The sequence below is a fragment of the Rhodamnia argentea genome, chromosome 11 (genome assembly GCF_020921035.1).
Source record: "Rhodamnia argentea isolate NSW1041297 chromosome 11, ASM2092103v1, whole genome shotgun sequence".
In the NCBI taxonomy this organism is placed as follows: Eukaryota; Viridiplantae; Streptophyta; class Magnoliopsida; order Myrtales; family Myrtaceae; genus Rhodamnia; species Rhodamnia argentea.
The window spans coordinates 14,480,642-14,500,210 of record NC_063160.1 but is presented as its reverse complement, the minus strand read 5'-3'; the positions used below and the strand labels follow the sequence as shown (position 1 = coordinate 14,500,210).

The window sequence follows — 19,569 nt, the reverse complement described above, 5'->3', positions numbered from 1 at the left end:
ACTTAATGAAAAATAAACGGTTATTATTGAAACAAATATGGTGGCGGATTGAATACCATAAAGATAGAATCTTTGCCTTCCAACTGGTTGTCCAATCTCCCGGAAGCCCTTTGGGCCTTATCATGTTCTGATTCAAGCCTTTTGCACTCAAACTTTTTGAGTTATGCTATGGAATCGCTTTTTTGGACCCAAAAAAGAAGAAGGTAAAACTTAAAAGCATACTGACACTTACTTAGGATTACTCGAGACGGCTGTGGTGGTAAACTATGTTTATCATTCTGCATCAACCCTCTATTTCAATTACCGTAATATAAATTTCTAAAGAGGGCAATTGCTAATATTATTAGAAATTAATAGGCTTTGTAGAAATTCTTCATAATCGTCTTCATCCGGCGGACGGGAAACAAACATTGAGAGGCAAGATATTTCAATCTTACGACGACAAAATTTCCACCGCTAAAAACGCGGAAGAATGCTGATTTATCGTTCATCCCGACCCACACCACACGAAAATGGCAATATAGAAAAATTTTCAATTGAGGGTCCATATATGCATCACATGCGAAGAAACCAATACAAACGACACAAATAGATTATGAAAAGACAACACACGTTCATGGGAGGAACCCAATCAAACTTATGTAGTTTTGTCCAAAAATTGAAGATGGTTGACGTCAATATAAACCAAACATGGCCACTCTTTGCTGTTTCTGTTGCGGAATCTCGAGATCATCTTCATCTTCATCTTCATCCTCGCTCCAAATTTTGCCTCCAAGATTGGAATTGGATTTAAAGGGGAGGACACTACTAGGCTAACGGTCCCCATTATTCTTGAGAATAACGATGACCTTCCATCCACATATTCCCAACTCAGAGAGAGGGGCAACCGAAAGGTCAACTTTGGCCCATTTAGTCTTTAAATCAAAAGACGAAAATTAACGCTCCCAATCAATGATTGCTTTATGCAAAATGTACGGTAATGATGTGTGGGTTTATGGTGTGAGATTGCGTTGTCGTATGGTCTGGGAAATGATAATTTTATTTAACTTAATAAGTTAATGTTAATATAAAAACCTATTTCATATGAGACAACTTCAAGTCCACGTAGTAAATTTAGAAAGCAAATTTTGATTTCCAAATAAAACTTCAACGAAATCCAAGGCGGTGGGACTTGCAAAAAGCCACTGATTTCCCAAGGAAGCCTTAGGACAATACTTGGTCAAGGCTACACCGTTAGTCCGTAAGCTCTTTCCATAAGGGGATTCAGGGTTCGAGCACGAGGGATTGATTAGGGGATTTCGGAGGTAATTTCTACGTATAGTGCCATTCGAAGAAACGACTTTATCTAACAAAAAAACAGCATTGTTTGTTGAAAATCCTTTCACGTCACTCCCTTACCGTTACATGTAAAACATCCGAAGTTGGCTGAACCGTCCCGTTAGATAAATCAAGCGAGAGTTGCCCCAAAAGACCTAATTGCACTTTCCCCAAGAACTTTAGGACTACCTTGGCTAGACTACGTAGTTTAAGATCTCGAATTTTTTATTTTATTTTATGTACAAGAGGTTTAAGATTGATTCCTGCCCGATTTCGGGGTCGGTCTCGGAACTAATGGTTTCCCCTCTCTCTCTCTCTCTTCAGTTTCTTCTCTGAACATTAAAAGGAAAAAGTAATCTACTAATTGTGGTTTGCTTCAGGGTAAATAAAAAAAAAATTAAGAAATCTTGGTTGGCTTGGCTTTTTATGTGGGACCGGGAACCGGACCGATTTCCCTTGGGACCATCCCAGGACCGATGCACTCCCCCGATTGACATTGAGCGAAACCTCTTTGATTAACGGCTTCACTTTAGCGGTTGAGCTCACACGAAGGATCTGTCCGTTTTTCCAAGAATCCCCGCTATTAAGTTGTAATCAAATCAAATCAACAAATTATCAAAATAACGAGATAATTGTCGTGCGTTACGAAACAACATGACTCACTTTCTGGGCCTGAAAAGAATATGAACTCAGGCTTTTGGGATAAGGCCCAACTGCTATTATAGCCCAACTCTACTGGTCAAGTCAGTTCCAAAAAGAGTTTTCCTAGTGCTACCACCAGAAACAAAATATCTTCACCAAAAGAATAAGAGAAATAGTTATTTCCGACAGTAAATCTATACTCCATCATCGTATATTTTACATAAAATATTCGTTAATTGAAAAATCGTGAGGTCAGAAATAATGACAGATCTGTCAGACCGTCGGGATAGTAGCTCCCAAAGAATAAATCTCTTATAGCCTTGCTAGATTATTAGTTCTAACTTCTGAGCACACATACCACCGTCAATATATCACCGATTCCCAGTTGGGTATTTGAGCGATCGTATTACGAATCGATGTGTACATTAAAACGCGAGATAAGATACCAACGGTTAGATCTCCAAGTCAGTAACGAATGTCTCTACCAAATTCTAGATCGGCTTCTCATCAGCTATGGGCTTTCCGGGACTCGAATGGGCTGCGGTTGGATTTTTTTTTTTTTTTTTTCCGAGCATCTAGTTTTGATGAGCGAGTCGCTTTTACGTCCCGCACTCAAAAGCCTACGGGGCATTCTTTGGTCATCCGGATAAAGCAAGAGCTATCCTGTACCAGTGTCCGGGGCACACGTGGGTCGGTATTAGCCCCGGGCATCACGCACACATAAGTGACCTACGTACAGCTTTTCGCTCAGTTATGTCCTGTGCATGCATACAAATGATTCAAAACGGGGAGACAGACGGTGGGATAGAGAATATGCGGTTTCTGCGAGGGAGAGAACATTCTGTCCCGGGCACTTCAAATCATTCCACCTTAACCCTACACGTAGTGAGCTTTTGACTAGTCCCACTTCAATAATGATCGCAAAAAGGAAAAAAAAGAGAAAGAAAAAACTGGAACTGACGTCAACGTTTATCACGAGAGAAACTCACCGTCGTCCGATCGGCCTGGTCATTTTCACTCACGCATCAAAGAAATTTCAAGAGCAGCTCTGGGACGCCACGAGAGGGGACCATCGGCGTCGTCTCTTTTCCCCGTGTTACATAAAAAATCTCGAAACCTTACAAAGTCACGTCGCCTCCGTGTTTCCCTAGCCTTATCTCCTCGTCGCATGGATGAAAACGACTCACGAACGGCCTCTCGCTCGCCCTCGGCCTCTCGCTCGCCACCTTATTACTCCCGTCTCCAAACCACACAACGATCCTAAAGCCAATCACTCAGAAGCGAAAAGATGAGGTCGTTTTGGGCGATTGCTCTCTTGGCTTCCTGCCTCGCTGTTCTCCGCGCCAGCGCTCAGCAAGGCGGCGACGTGAGTTCCGTCATAAGCAGAGCCCAGTTCAATCAGCTCCTCAAGCACCGGAACGACCCCGCTTGTCCCGCCAGGGGCTTCTACACATACGACGCATTCCTTGCCGCTGCGAGGTCGTTTCCGGGGTTCGGGACAACCGGCGACCGGGACACAAGGCTCAGGGAGGCCGCGGCTTTCTTGGCTCAGACTTCCCACGAAACTACAGGTATGGAGCTAATGAGTTCGTCGTACTAAGGTCCATGCATGCACGTAAAACATTGCATGATATTGATGTCAATCGGCTTCTCTTCTCCAAGGAGGATCGAGCAGTGCACCAGATGGGCCCTACGCGTGGGGATACTGCTTCGTGGAGGAGAGGGACAGGTCGAACGACTACTGTGATCGCCGATCTGGATGGTCGTGCGCTCCCGGCAGGAAATATTACGGTCGAGGTCCAATTCAAATCACGCAGTAAGTCCCTCCATTTCGATGTTTGTTTAAGTCCGTGCATGCGCTCACGCACGAGAAATTGAAAAAATGAAAGTTGGACATAATAATCGAATGGAAATTAAAATGTTCTATTAACTTGACAAAGCATCATTATAATTTGCCTCCATCGCTTGGATGAGGAAGCTTGACCACCTGTGGACCGACTGGACGATTTTGGACCGTCTCATTCTCATGAAATTGAAGGACCAAACTACTGAAATTCATCGCAAAGCACAAATTATTAAAGCAAAATGAAAAATTTTCAGCACGACATGAGACAAGTACATATGTATTTACCTCGAAGTCGACCCTATTTTCTCTACTTTAACACTTTCGAAATTTCCTGTTCTAATTTTGTCCACGGTTTCATTGCTCGCAGCAACTACAACTATGGCCTAGCGGGACGCGCCCTGCACGCCGACCTGATCAACGACCCGGACAGGGTGGCCAAGGAACAGGTCCTCTCGTTCAGGACGGCCTTCTGGTTCTGGATGACGCCGCAACCGCCGAAGCCCTCGAGCCACGACGTCATCACCGGCCGCTGGAGGCCGTCCCCTGCGGACTCGGCAGCTGGGAGGTCCCCGGGCTACGGCCTCATCACCAACATAATCAACGGCAGGGAGGAGTGCGGGAAGGGACCCAACCCCGCGGTCGAGGACCGGATCGGATTTTACAAGAAGTACAGCGACCTACTGAAGGTCGGGTACGGCAACAACCTTGACTGCTACAACCAGAAGCCTTATGCTTAGGCGCGGACGATGATGTGTGTCGAAAAATAAAGTGTGGCATGAGAATTAATCAGTTTGCCATGTTGCCTTGTATCCCCAGTGAAATAAGTAAATAAAATCGTCACGTTGGAATCTTGTCTTTCCTTTCGGTGCTTCATGATCTTGGATCAGCTCCCTAGCAATAACGCTGATTCTATGTTAAAAGGCATTAGACGAGATCTAGAAGTCGTATAAAATATTGTTGCAAACTCCCCCTTAATACTATTAACTTTCTTTTACTAGTCAAGGGGAAATGTTATCCTACCATAGTTTCGATTTGGAAAAAATGATTAATATTTTGAAAAATCGAAAATCATTTTTCAAAATATGACTAGGTATCAATGTTTGGACCAAAAACTCTATCCTGTAAACCAACACTCGTTATCGGGCCCTTGGCAGTAGAGCTTGAGTCCTTGGATGCTCGGGCTCGGGTCTATCGAGGTTGAGCCCAAGTCCATCTAGAATGCCCGATACACTAGCAACTGTGCCCGAGCACACCAAGGCCGGGTTCGGGACACCGGTGCCTACGATGTTAGGTCCGATAATTTTGAGGCAAGGCCCGGGTCCCAGCGCCCATCCTTGGGTCCTCGACTTTTGAGCTCGAGTCTATCGAGGCCGGGTCCAGGACTCCCGTGCCTATCCCCTACATGATATAGCGGCCGGCGTTGATATGAACAATATATTTTTTAAAAAATTATTTTTAAATAAATTTTTATTTTTTTCTTTTCTTTTCTTTTCTTTCTTTTCTTCCTTCATTTCTTTTTTATTTTTCTTTCCTAAAGAAAAAGAAAAAGAAACAAAAGATGAAAAGAAAAAAATGAAATAATTAAAAAATTCAACTTTTTTAAAGAATTGTAAAAATTGTTCACGCCGGCCTCGATCGTATTACGTAGGACGGTCGGCGCCATGTCGGCAATTTCTGGCTAAAATTAGTTGGAAGTACTAAATTTATAAATTGTCAAAAGGTTTATGACTCAATACCTTCATTAAAAAATTTAGGACTGAATTAGCACAAGTACAACGGGTTTATGACTCTTGGTAATTTTTTTGCCCGAACAGTGTATGTCTATTGAGGAAATAAGATTTTCCTTACCAAACGATAGAAAATATTTTCCATTTCGTATTCGGGTTTCAACCAAATAGTACCGAAAAAATTTGTCATTTTCCAGAAAAATGATTTTTTAGAAACTATCACATTTTTCACGAAACAAATAGAGCCGGAATACATATACACACATTAATGGATTACATAGCGTGAAACTCCACTTTGTTTTTCTTTAATTATTAGTAGTTTTTGAAAGCGTTGGGGGACTAGATGAGTGAGGTGAAAAGGAGTGGGCGACGGCAACGGCAACGGCGCAGACACTGAGGCCACCTTAATTAAACAAAGTCGACCACGGCAGTAGCCACCACCACCACCATCAACAAAATTTGTATTTCAGATCCTTCCTTAAGTGCCCGATTTATTAGCATTTGCTCTTCAATTAATTTCTAATACGAGTTTGAAAAAAAATTTACGACTCTCGTTAACATATTGACAAAAGGAAATGCACTACGTAAAGCACAGCAAGAATAGTTTGTAATAATGCTAAATCGTGCTAAATCACAAAATAATGTTTTTATGCTGATAAGGCCGATGTTATTTCTTGTGCACTACGTAGGGGCATATATGTCCTTCATATCGATATCCATTTTTTACCAAACAATTGATATGACAGGATATAACAATATCCGACTTTAAATCTGTGGTTCACCAAACAGAAGATATGATGTGAAAAAATTTCAGGATTTCTTATCGTATCCTAACCGGTCCTATCCCGACTAGAAATCCGTATGACAACATTGATAGAGTCTAAATGTTGAGAAATTATCAATCGATCAGAGTAGGAGATTAAAACAATTTTTCATTTAGAGAGAGAATTGATGTTTAGAGCTTTTTAATCATCTAAATTAATTAGATGATTAATAATAATAATAATAATAATAATACTGCTGTTGCTGCTGCTGCTGCTACTCCAGTCTCCAGCCTATCTATTAAGTTGGGCCTCTTCACTCTCCAGCCGGTCCGACCACCTCGCTCCGGTCCAGTCCTTCAGGCCCATTGAGCCCATCAAGTTCTAACTCATTAAGCGCAGCCTAACCGGACAATAAAGCTGATTTGATCTAGCCCAATAAAACCCATCAGATCCAGACCCGCAAGCCCAGTCCATGAATCCTGAGCACACGGTCTCTGTCTCTCGTTGACGTTCATTTCTGAACGAGGGTTTAGGGTATTGGACACACTGGGACGACGCTCTCGCTCTCCGATCATCTGCGATTCCTCTAAAGATTTTCTCTCTCTTCGTCGCCTCCAGTCCGCCGGTTGCCACGGCCGATCCTCCATCGTCGGCCACCATAGATTCGTACGCACAGAAGAGAGAGCTACAGAGGAGAGCTGTTACGAAGAAAAACCGAGAGCGGGACGAGAGTTTGATTATGGTCTTTCGCCATCCGTCGCCCGTCGATTCTGAGTCGCCATCAATCTCCGCCCTCGCCGGTTCTTCCGCCACAGAAGAAGGCTTTGTTTTCTCTTACTTGGTCGGTTCTGGTCCACTAAGTCATTAGTCTCCGGCCACCTCCCCCTCCCATCCGACCGTCATTCGCAGTCAGTCGCCTATCTTCTTCAAGGTATCTTCGATGCTCTGTTTGCTGTTGCTATATATGAAGCAGAGACTGAGAATTCTTGTTACCACTGATTTGAAAATCGTTCGCGACCGACTCTGTATTAATGATTTTAACTCAGCTGCAATACTTTTGCGTTGATTTGGCTAAGAATCTGTTCAATATCTTTGCATTTGATTTCTCAACCGAGTGCCTCCAACGAGTTTGTCTATACGCCTCAACCACGTCGATTTGCTCGTTAATTGTTCTGTTATTGTTGAATTCCTCTATAGGTGTCTATGATGATCGATCTCTTTTGCATCGTTAATTGACCTCGTCTCATGCACGATCTCATACCTTTTTGACCAAAACATTTGCTCTTTCCTGAATCATGCCACTCTAGTTTCATTTCATTTCTCCTTCAATCTTTCGATTTTATCATTGCTAAAAGAGGAGCATTGCCACGAATTTCAAAAGTTTGGGTCGAATTTCAGATAAAGAAAAATTGGAACGTCAGGTGATAATCTATGACATTCTGTAAAAAACTAAGAATAAAGTGTAACTTCCTTGAATTTGTTGGAACATTATTGCAAAATTTGAGATTTTTAAGGGGTGAATTGCCACAGCTACAAAAACTTGAGGGGCAAGATTTAATTCTAGAATATTCATTCAATTACTCAATTTCGTTCCACCTTTATGTTCACCTCAGCTCAAAACCTGCGCGCCTTGGAGAAAATTTGGGGTGTTTGACAACCATTCCCCAAGGGCCTTAACATGAATTAATGAAATTTGGTCAGTTACTTTTTTTGGCCCTCGAAACTTATTAAAAGTCCAACTTTGCCACTTTTAAAAAATAAAAGCCCTACACTTCTCGCTACCTTCAGTTCTGCCTCTTGCGCTTCGCTCAGCTTTGCACCACATCTTCCACGAACCCTATGAATCAGTCCGCTTCGCAGCCTTCTCTGAAACTTCACCCCGCGATCTCTCTTGAGGTTTGATTGATTCTTCCTCTCGCTTGTTAGGTTTTGGCTTTGATATCGTAGAATCGGTTTTTGATTTTGCTGCTGCATGCTAAGGAGGGCTAGGGTTTCTTTATCTCGTTCTTTCTGTTTTTCCCTCTTCTGGAATTATTTTGATCCTTGCTCAATGGAAATGATGGCTTTGATCTTGTGCCTTGGGAATTACGATCAGTTAGATGGAGATATTAGCATGTTTGCAGCAACAGATTGATCTGCGCGGCTTTTTCCGTTGATTAGACTGGTTTCCCTTTGAGCAAAGATTTCTTTTTTAATCAGATTATGATTGTTTGTTGTGCATTTTGTGAACAGAACACAAGTAGCGTAGTTCTAGACTTATGTATGAACTGTTAGATTGTTGGAAGAGGCGATTTGTTCTTTTCATTGTTTTTTTTTTCTGCCAAGTCCTGTTTTGCTTTCATCTTTGCTTTTAATTTGAACAAGCATTAAAATGGGATAAGCTATAAATCAATCTGAAGAACATATCTTTAGACGTCTCTGGCAAAAAAGAGAGAGAAGGCAGAAACATCTTGAGACTTTCCTGTCAGGAATTGATCGCAATATTATTTTCCGATAGAGCTGTACTAGAAAGTAAAGATGGTTTTCTTCTCGCCTGGGCTGAGGAAAATACTCCCTGTTAACAAGTTGGACTACTTTTTATCCGCTTATCTTGTATTTTTATGCATATCTCCTTTGGATGAGTTCTCGTGTTCTATATGCTAGAAGTTTATGGTAGATTGCTAGCATTCACTAAAGTTTACTTGAAGTTGCTAGAATTTGTTCGGAATTGTTGAAACTCACTAGAACATACTACAGTCTTGTTGAAACAACCTGAATTTTGTCAAAATATGCTGGAATCTTACTGAATTTTGTTGAAAACATGCTGGAATTGAACCAAATGTATGCTGATCGTGTTTGTGTTTCTCAATCCAATGAGAATCTCAAACTTGGTGATGCTCTTGCAGGATATAGATGAATTTGTCTAGTGTGAATTGTTTGAGTTGCCTCTCTTATCTTTAGTTTTCTGTTTTCGGACTTTAGAAGAATTGATAGGCATTTTGGAGCGAATTGTTTCGATTAATTTAACGTTATTTTTGTGTAGGTAAATACTATTTCGTAGATGCTGGATATTCAAATTTCACGGGTTATTTGGGGCTATACAAAGAAGTTAGATATCATTTGCATGAGTTTCAACGAGGTCTTGCACCTGCAGGGTATAAAGAAGTATTCAACCGTGTCCATTTCAAATGAGTTTATCCCAAACAACATGTCTGTCAAAGCTGCTTCTCAAACCACAGTTTACTAAGCAGTCTTTGCATTTTCCCATGTCACTTTAGGCTAAACTATGTTGCATTTGCCCAAAGCCTCTTGGAAAAGCTGAATGAAACGCAGCCTAAAAACCCTAGCTCAAATCCTACAAGAATAAACCACAGCTCGAGGACGAAAGCAGAGCGACAATGGGGAAATTCCCACCATCTTTCAGGTCAGCCATCTCCACTTCAATGGCGATAAACCCTTCCTCCCTCGCCACCCTCAATTCCCCATCTATACCTCCAAAACCCCTTCATTTTCCCAAGAAACCTGCCAAGGTTTCCCGGAAGACCCAAAACCCCAATTCCCCAGAATCATTGTCCGTCCCTCCCCAATTGCGATCTCTCTTTAAGTCCCCGCACTTGTCAGACGCCAAAAAGCTCTTCAATTCTGTTGTCTCCGCCTCAAAATTGCAGCTTGACATCCGCCTCCACAACTCCCTCCTCCAGTCCTACGCCGCGATTGCCACCGTCCAGGACTCGATCTCTCTCCTCAACCACATGATCAAGGCGTCCCCTTCTTTCTCGCCTGACCGATCGACCTACCACGTCTTGCTGTCCCAGTCCTGCAAGGCGCCCGACACTTTGCTCTCCCATGTCCACCAAGTCCTCAACTTGATGGTCAATAAGGGGGTCACCCCTAACCAGGCAACTGTCGATGTCGCTATCCGTTCCCTCTGTTCTTCCGGCCGTGAGGATGATGTCATCGAATTGATCCGAGAGCTGTCTTCGAAGCATTCACCTCCAGACGGTTACACATACAATTTTGTTGTCAAGCATTTGTGTAAGACCAGGGCTTTGGCTACTGTGTACAATTTCATTTACGAGATGCGTGATTCTTTGGGTATGAAGCCTGATTTGGTCACGTACACTATACTGATTGATAATGTCTGCAATACTAAGAATCTAAGAGAGGCACTGCGGTTGGTTGGCATATTGAGCGAAGAAGGGTTTAAGCCCGATTGTTTTGTTTATAATACGATAATGAAGGGGTATTGTATGTTGAGCAGAGGGAGCGAGGTGGTTGGGGTTTATAAGAGGATGAAAGATGAAGGTGTGGAGCCTGATCTTGTAACCTACAATACTTTGATTTTTGGGTTGTCGAAATCGGGGAGGGTAAAGGATGCTAGGAAATACTTGGACATAATGGAGGAGGCAGGCCATTTTCCTGATGCGGTAACATATACGTCGTTGATGAATGGAATGTGCAGAGAGGGGGATACGATTGGAGCATTAAGATTGTTGGAGGAGATGGAGGCTAAGGGGTGTAGTCCTAATTCTTGCACATACAATACGTTGCTTCACGGGTTGTGTAAGTCGAGGTTATTGGAAAAAGGCATTGAATTATATCAAATGATGAAATCCAGTGATATGAAGCTTGAGACAGCTGCTTATGCAACCTTTGTAAGATCCCTCTGTAGAGAAGGTAGGGTGGCTGAGGCTTATGAGGTTTTCGATTATGCTGTTGAGAGCAAGAGCTTGACCGATGTTGCTGCTTACACTACTCTTGAGAGTACTCTCAAGTGGTCGAGGAAGGCCAGAGAACAAGGCCTTGCTGTCTAACTGGTATGTTTTTTTTCTCTAATCTGGCGAATTTGTCTTGGTTGCTAGTATTTGAATATATGTTATTTATTTCTATCTTGTTTACTTGATGGACAGAAATGTGTGTAACTGTGCGACTTAATTGGTCTGTTAGATGTAACCAGAGCATGTTGCTTGCTGTCAATAAAGCACCTAGCTTCTTTCTTCTCCCAAACTATACCAATTTTTGCCAATAAGACGCACATTATCTTATGAAAGTACCACTCCCTTGAATTTCTCAATCACACAAACTAGTTGCTGCTGAATATTACAGTAAAATTGAGATTTTGGTTTAGGTTGGACTAAAAATGCTTTGGTGCCTAATTTATTCATGAGCAATGAGAATTCAAAAGTGACTATTTTTTCTGCTCTGTTCCATGTGAGATGTTTTATCATATAGCCATTTAGTTGAGTCATCAAATGATGGATATGGTAGCTGGTTATTGATGCTTTTGGCAGTGCCGAGTATGAGATAATAAATTTGCTTTTGATAGTACTCTATATGATACAATTAGGATCATTTAAACATTTTGGCCTTGACAGACTTTTTTCCATTCTGCACTCATTTCATCCACCCCTAGATCGGGGATGGGCGGGATAACATGCACATAAGATGTATCGCTGCTACACATTGGAGTCTGTCTGCTTTAATGATTTTCTACTCTAATCTAGGTGGAACCGACAGTGTGTAGACGCTGTGTGTTACCGTGAGATAGTTGGGTTCTTTAAGACGATCTTTTCTCTCTTGGTATTTCATTCCAGCTTCTCCATAACAACGATGCGATTGGCTCTCTCAGATTTGGTGCTCATGACAGTAACATCGAGCGGGCTGTACTCATAACTGTGGCGCATTATTTAACCATTGGAAGTATCTCCGAAACCAAACGATGCTTGTAATGGAATCTCTACCATGGATGCTTTTGGGCACACAGATGATTGCCATGACCCTCCATGTCTCTGAGAGGTTTCTAATTATCTTTGCCTAAGAATACCAAGTAAACTGAACTACTTTGAAGAAGAGCAAGAATTGGGTGTTTGTGTGGAGGAGATCACTACGAACCATCCCTTTTGCATTTCAACCACCGAATGTTGCCATGGCAGAGGAAGAAAATCATCATTTGTGTGCGCCCAACAATTGGGTTTTGGGACCAGCCATTCTGCAATGTCTTGTTATCTTCTATCAAATTTTTACTGGCATGATGGTATCAAATGGTCCACCTTTTACTCTCTTATTTGGTGAGTCTCTACATGAAATTATGCTTATGATGTCTATTCAAGAACTTTTATGGGCTGGAATTGTGGGGGCTTTTAAGGAAATGGTCCAGTCATGGCACAGTAATTTGACCTGATCCGGTAATGAGGCCTCAGAATCTGTTAGCAGTTGTATTTTATGGGTAGGACTAAGCGAAGAAGATTTCTTTCACCCCTATTTTTGTTATTCTCTGCAATGTGCTTTGTCATTGAATCAGTGGAGCAACCAGCAAGAGCAGACAAGCCTGTCCATCTCGGCACTCTGCTTGTGCTTGCCAGTGTCATTACTCTTTCAGGCTCGCTTGAATATTCAGAACATAGGATGATGATCCATTGTCCCGTTTTCTTAACTCTCACATGAAACTTAGGCTATAATAGCCTATTTGACTTTGAAAGATAGAAGCAATAAAGTTTTGCGGGAATTAATGAATCGAAAACCATAAAATTTTCTTAATTAGCTACTCAACAGGAGCTGGCGGAACATTATCGCGAGATCCTTATAATCAAAATTTAAAGTCTCTGAGAACTTTAACCGGTGGGACATTTTATAGAGCCATCGAGCATTATCTTTACCTGTCCAATGGGTTTCATTGTCTTCGATGCTAGGGATTCGTGATGAACATGCAATCCTTATGCAAGAATTCTTAGATGTTATGAATACCTCATGCTAAAACTTACCTTTTCGTGTTATTACTACACAAATTCAAATGTTCAAACATAAGAGGCCAAGACTGGCGGATTGTGATGATACCGATTCTGCCAATAATGGATACAGGATTTTGATTAGGGTGACGACATAAGTAATTAAGGGAGCATATACATTGTTCCACAAGCCATGTTTCAACCAGTTTTGAGCTTGTGACCAATGGCGACGGCTATCACTTACCCTTGAGGGGCCCGGCTTTGTCGTTGGGTTCTGCTGTCGAGTCTTTCGCCTTGCAATTCCGAATTACACAAGACATGCAGACTTTAAATTGTGAACAACCACGGTATCATGGTCATATCACATGCACACATTCCGTCTTACAATCATTTAAATGCCTAGAGTTAAGAACTTAAAAGTTAATGAAACCATAATGTTGTGGTCATAAGACTTCTGGGCACAAATTCACATTCCAATCATTAATCACTTTGTTATTTTCACTTAATTGAGTGGTAATCTTGGATTACACACAACCTAGCCAGATTTTAAAAGAAATATCAGCTATTAGCCAAATTCACATTCCTATCAATAATAGCCTCCCCATTTTGCTCTCCCAACCGCAAGCCTAGCTAGCTAGCTAGATTCTTGCCAATTTGTATTGTCTCCCTCCACACTCTATTCTCCTCACGTTTGTTCTTTTCATAGAAAATATACTTCATTGGTTCCTCAATCTCCATTCTCCTCACGTAGTCAAAATTTGCTTTGAACCCCATTCCTATGGCTCTTCGAAAAGCAGACAAACCCTCCAGTGCCAGCCATTGATTGTCCACAAACCACCTCTCAAATTAATCTCTGACCAGATTTAGATTCTGGTCAGAAGGTTGATGGATGCGCATGACGACTGATGATGATGTTGATCCGAAGATAGCACCAAACCACAATCGATGATTGGGGAGGCAAGGGAGAGCATCCAGCAACCCATGACCCAATACTTACTGTTTCTTCCATCTCTCCTAGGACAGCTATCTCCCAATTTTTAAAAGAAGGGATTATATGGAACCGCTATACGTTGCATGTTGAATGACCATAGGACTGATTTAAAAGAAATTTTCTAAGGAAAGGGTCTTGATGTGTTCACCTTCTGCTGGCCAAAACAATGGCATCAGTATTAAAATAGTTTGGTGTGACCCACCTTCCCACCACATGCAAATTCTGAAAAATCTTCTCATCTCCTATATATGAAAGAGAGGGAAGAGTCACAGTCTACTTACAAAAACCTCATTTCCAAGATTTTGAGTGTAGTTTCGCCAATCAAAAAGCCCACGAAAAGAGAAAAAGAAATGGCAAACTCATCCTTCATGGAAGGTGTGCATCTTCCTCTTAGGTCGATTAGCTTGCCCTCAAGATTACCTTCAAGCTCTCTCAAAATCGTAGCCGAATTGTCCAAGTTCAAATCCCCGGATTGCTCTTCGTCGTCCCTTAGAGCTGAAACCATCCGAGCGAACATGGTGAGGCTCGCCGAGCTGTACGTCGGATTCGAGGAGCTCATCACCGCTCCCCTCACCCAACAAGCTATTCTTCGAGACCGAAACGGTAGAGCGATGCAGGAGGCGCTCGATGAGTCGGTTACGGCGTTGGACGCTTGCGGGTTCGCGAGAGACTTGATGGCGAGGACGAAAGATGAAATCCAAGATCTACGGTCCGCGATCCGGAGGAAGGGCGGGATAAATTCGAGCATCGAAATACATGCTCAGAGTTTCATGAGTTTCCGAAAGAACGCCAAGAAGGATGTAGCCAAATATCTAGGTCTGTTTAAGACCCTGGAAAGCAAAAACCCTAATAACTCATCGAAGTTTCTAAATTTGGATGACCATCTAGTCATGGCGGTCGAAGTCTTGAAAGAATTGAACCTCGTGACCATTTCAATCTTGAAGTCCCTCTTGATCTTCGCCTCTTTGACGAAGAGCAACACGAGGACCCGCGGCTGGCCATTGGTTTCAAGGTTGATGCTGCTCTCAAGCGAGAAAGGCGGGAAGAAAGTCTTCAACGAAGTGGAGAGCGTGGACCGTGCTGTGAGCTCCATCCATGGGCAAGCGACTCGGAAAGCCGACGGTGGGTCCGACGCTCTGGAGGCGGCGCGAGAGCAACTCGAGATACTCGAGCGTTGCGTGGAAGGTTTCGAAGACGGACTCGATCAACTCTACAAATGCTTGATTGGAAATCGGGTGTCTATTCTCAATGCATCGACTGCACCTTGAGGACATGAAGCTTTATTTTTCCTAATCTTCACAACATCCGAACTTTGAAGGACTGTCTAGAACCTAATTTTGGTCCTGCAGTTTTGTACAAACTGTTTATTTGTAATTTGCACTTAATTGCTTATCAAGCAAGGTAACACATCATAGCATTGATATTAAAGCCAAGTGGTGCGCAAATAATCACAAATAAACTTCCGTATAATCCTTGGGAAACACCGACAGATTTTAATCTCAGACGTGCCCGAGACCGGTCCATAAAATCGATCAACGAGAAAAAGAAATTATAAGTGTGTAAATTCATACAAACATGTCAAATTTGGTAATGATAATACTCTATGTCATATTATTTTATGAATTAATCTTGTGAATCGTATTTGATGTTAGTGTGTCGAGCATTATTCTGTGAAATGAGGTCAGTCTTTGCAGTCCTGTAGTTTCTCGACACCGCATGACCTTGAGCAAATCATGTGTTAGGACATGGCCCGGCAACCGAGGCATAATGGAATTTTACAAAAAAAAAAAAGTGTATACTCGGTTCATTAGGGATTTTACTAGAAAGCTTCCACGGGAGAGAATCACACGAAAGGTTTTAAACCTACTGTAATTATGTTAATTTAGCTCCAAACATTGTGCAATTGTACCAATTCGGTGCCGCTTAGTGGCCGGCACTCATGTGACGAATTTTAGTAATATTTTAATATTTTTGAATTTTTAATTATTTTGTCAATTATTTTTTCTGTCTTTCTTTTAAGGTTTTTGGTGACCTCGGTTGGCCCTTGGGCAAGGGTCACGAGTTCTTGCCAAGCCACGGCGAGCGAGGGCTTGCGCCCCTCGGCTGGCAACCTTCGCCTACCCAAACCCTTAAAAAAACAGAAAAAAGTTATTAAAAAACTAAACATATTAATTACAAAATTCGAACATAATAAAATTTTATTAGAAATTTATCTAACGAACTGAATTGACATAATTGTAAAAGGTTTAGGACTCAATTGACAAAAAAAATAAAAAAAATAAAGACTCAATTGGTATAATTACAATATGTTTAAGACTTTTTTTGGTAATTTTCTCGAATCAATTGCATATACAAAAGTTAGCACAAATTTGTTTTGTTTTCCAATGAGATCCAAAATAAATACGACTATTAATTTGTTGAACGCGCATCAATCAAATCGATTGAGTAGAATAAATACATATACACCAATAATAACATGACCATAATAGATCGTGCCGTGTGGTGTATTTCCAAGTAGTTTAATATGTAAAATTAATTTCACTTTAATAATCAATCATGATCATTTATCTCGAAATGAAAGACATGAGAGGAACACGAGGGATAATTTCTAGAGATTAGTCCTCAAAAGCTTACATCGAGGGAAAATGAACTTAAGACACTTTATCCCTTTTAAGGCACAAGTTCTTAGTCGTCTTATCAACTCGGGTATTCCTTAGAGGTTACAGAAATGTTCATTCACAATAGAATTCTACGATGCACATTAGTGAAATTGAGATGTAACCGGTTCAATTTTACCGTAAGAAATCAATCCTCAACATGGAAGGGAATAACTGGAGCTTATACTGCGTTAATTAAGTGCGTATGGGGCTTAGGAAATTAATCTTGGTGTTACCAATAATAAGTTTCTACTAAGTGCTTGAATTGTAGAATGGACGATGTCTTCCGTTTTAATGTATGGTACGAGCTTTAGGGGTAGGCAGTTTTAGATTTCTTCCAGGTTCCACTGGAACTTGAAACCTAATCGTTAGAACAAGTTCATCTTTTTTTAGAATTTGAAACCTACTTTATATACCTTGAAACTTGAAAGCTATCTTATCACAGGATCTAGGATCTATCCAGGTTTCACTTGTCGATTGTAGTGAATTATTACTTCTAATGACTACCATTACTGTTAAATTTTACTGACCATAACTTATATTTAGACACACGAAGAATGTGAAATGTTAACAAAGTAAAAATCTTAATAATAGATATCATCAGAAATGAAAGTTCAAACTAATGGTTTTATGTTCGCACTCATCATTGGACGTCATGGGATACCGCATGATCTCGTAAAAACATAAAACAAGGAAAACACAAAGACTTGTTAACCTATCTATCGAAATCGGTTCCTCAATTTTTGGAACTTAAAACCTATCATGCATACCTTGAAACCTGGAACCAGTAACTTAAAGCCTAACATGTTTTCACCGATTCGATTCTTCGATTCTCAGTTCTATCTTAGAACCATGCTCATTCCTAATGAGCTCTTCGTGAATATTCTTGAGGGACAAGGAGAATCAAATCCTCATGGTCGACTATGAATCCGGTTTGTGACGGTGCTCACAATTAATGGAATGAAAGCCATTTTGTCCTGTTCATCTGCATATAGTTTTTCAAAGATATCCATAGTATTCAAATGAGTTCGCCTTGTTGGCTTCTTGTCCACAGAGGACAGAAGCAAGTACTGTATTAAACAAAGATTCAATGATTAAGCCCTCCTCCAATAATATGCCAAAAAAAGATAGTTAATCTTTTTTTATGAGACGCAGACAGACCCATTTGATAGCCAAGTTAGATCTTTACGTTAGCTAAAATTTATATAATAATTGTGTCGGTCGGTCGACGAGACATATGAGATTTTCTGAAGTTATATGTTATTATCATCATCATCTCGTACAGACATGTTTTAAAGGACGGATACATGGTACATAATATATGTGATGATTGCGTAATGAAAAGGAATCATTTAGTGTGTTGTCTCTCTCTAATATTGTTGAGTGGAATTTACTACAAACATGTGGAGTGCTTCCTTGTTTTATAGTGCCCAAATGTGCATTTCATCCCTGTACCTTTATCTCAAGTTGCCAAATTTCAACAAATTTTTGCGTGGATACATAATAACAATTCACTAGTTTTGTGGATAGTAGATGTGGGAATGTTGATTATATTGGGATAGACTGATGGAGAGAACACTTTGCGTACTTGGATGACGACGCGTGACGGATTTGGGAAGATCGGGGTGCCAAGGGTTGGAGTTTGTTTGCAAAACAAACATAAGTGCCTTTTCTTTTGTCCCACATAGAAGAGATTGGAGAGTACAAGTCACTTTATAAGTTATAATGCTACTGTATTATTTCAATTAGAGAAATGGGCAATTAGGATAGACCCTACTATACTCTCGTGCTATTGTGTGATTATCAATACACTAATCAACAATCATTTGATTCTTATAATTATTTATTTTTGCAATTAAAATAATAATTTAAATGTAATGTCCTAGCGAAACTTCACTTAGGAGTTGTGCTTATCTTTTTAATATCAATTATGAATTTTAATCGATTAATTATGTTCAATGGTTGCAACTCTTCGGACCTGACAATTTTAGACGTGAAGAGTTGCGTCCATCCGACAAAGCAGTTTTCGACCTCCGAAAAGTTGTAATCTTCGGACTAAAACTATTTTTGAATACAAAGAGTTGTATGAGAATTAATTGCTTTTCGGACTTGAAATGGTGTGTTTTTTTTCTCATTATATATTCAACTATTCTGTTCATTTTTCAGAACTCAATTCTTCAATTTAGATTTTTGTTTCTTTTCAAAAGAGATACATTCTTCTTTTCTAATTGTTTCCTTAGAGAGTTCTTGGAAAAATATTAGAATTGCTATATAATATTCTCGTTTGAAACTCTGTATCCTGGAGGGTTTTTGTCGGTAACCATTAGCAATTTTCTGGGACAAATAATTACTTAAAGAGAGTGCTATTACGCTTCAGAGTTTGATTCCATTATTCATCACATACGCTAAATTTCCCAATAACAAGTAAGGCTGAGCACTAAAAGTTCGTACAATTTCGGAACAAGACTGAATCAACTTGAATCGACCAGTATTGGGGAGAACCGATTTGGTTCCCGCAAACCTAGGATCGGTTCAAGGCCGACTCTTAGGAGAATTGGTTCGGCTCCCGATTCTAAGCTTGGAATTGCCGATTCTCTTTGGAAACCGATTCTCAAACTGAATTTAAAACCTCTTTTCCCAAAGAGTAATAGTTTTGCATCCATCGATAATTGAAGTCTTTATTGAACAAGTCACAACACAATCACTTGATGAACATACGTTCTTGTAGAGAAATGATGCAACTTTTTAAACTTTTTTTTTATCGTAAGAATTTGATTTTCACTCAAAACAAGAAGTGGGCCGGTTTTAAATTCTACCTGGAAGCCATAAACAAGAACCGAACCGGAATTGATGTGTCTAGAATCGATCGATTCGCTTCCAAATCCAAAAATTTGGAACCAAAAGTCGCTGGTCGGTTACGG

General features: G+C 40.7%; 3 protein-coding genes across 8 annotated transcripts; all 3 read left to right on the top strand.

Moving 5' to 3' along the window:
• The first annotated feature begins 3,183 nt into the window (after nucleotides 1-3,183).
• LOC115736387 (endochitinase-like) lies at nucleotides 3,184-4,664 on the top strand. Its single transcript, XM_030668080.2, has 3 exons — nucleotides 3,184-3,530; nucleotides 3,622-3,775; nucleotides 4,173-4,664. The coding sequence occupies exons 1-3, from the start codon at nucleotides 3,248-3,250 to the stop codon at nucleotides 4,540-4,542; spliced, it is 807 nt and encodes a 268-aa protein (XP_030523940.1). The 5' UTR covers nucleotides 3,184-3,247; the 3' UTR covers nucleotides 4,543-4,664.
• Nucleotides 4,665-6,812: 2,148 nt separating this feature from the next.
• LOC115736420 (pentatricopeptide repeat-containing protein At2g17670) lies at nucleotides 6,813-12,537 on the top strand. Of its 6 annotated transcripts, XM_030668127.2 has the most exons (4): nucleotides 6,813-7,227; nucleotides 9,319-9,430; nucleotides 9,582-11,092; nucleotides 11,870-12,537. In XM_030668127.2, exon 3 carries the CDS (start codon nucleotides 9,674-9,676, stop codon nucleotides 11,087-11,089), a length of 1,416 nt encoding a protein of 471 aa, XP_030523987.1. In that variant the 5' UTR covers nucleotides 6,813-7,227; nucleotides 9,319-9,430; nucleotides 9,582-9,673; the 3' UTR covers nucleotides 11,090-11,092; nucleotides 11,870-12,537. The 6 variants fall into 6 exon arrangements, with proteins under 6 accessions (XP_030523987.1, XP_048128569.1, XP_030523986.1 ...); XM_048272612.1 differs by having other exon boundaries at nucleotides 9,319-11,092; nucleotides 11,905-12,537; XM_030668126.2 differs by having other exon boundaries at nucleotides 9,319-11,092.
• A 1,804-nt stretch (nucleotides 12,538-14,341) lies between these two features.
• LOC115736462 lies at nucleotides 14,342-15,259 on the top strand. The gene has a single exon (XM_030668179.1). The coding sequence runs from the start codon at nucleotides 14,342-14,344 to the stop codon at nucleotides 15,257-15,259; it is 918 nt and encodes a 305-aa protein (XP_030524039.1).
• Nucleotides 15,260-19,569: the final 4,310 nt, after the last annotated feature.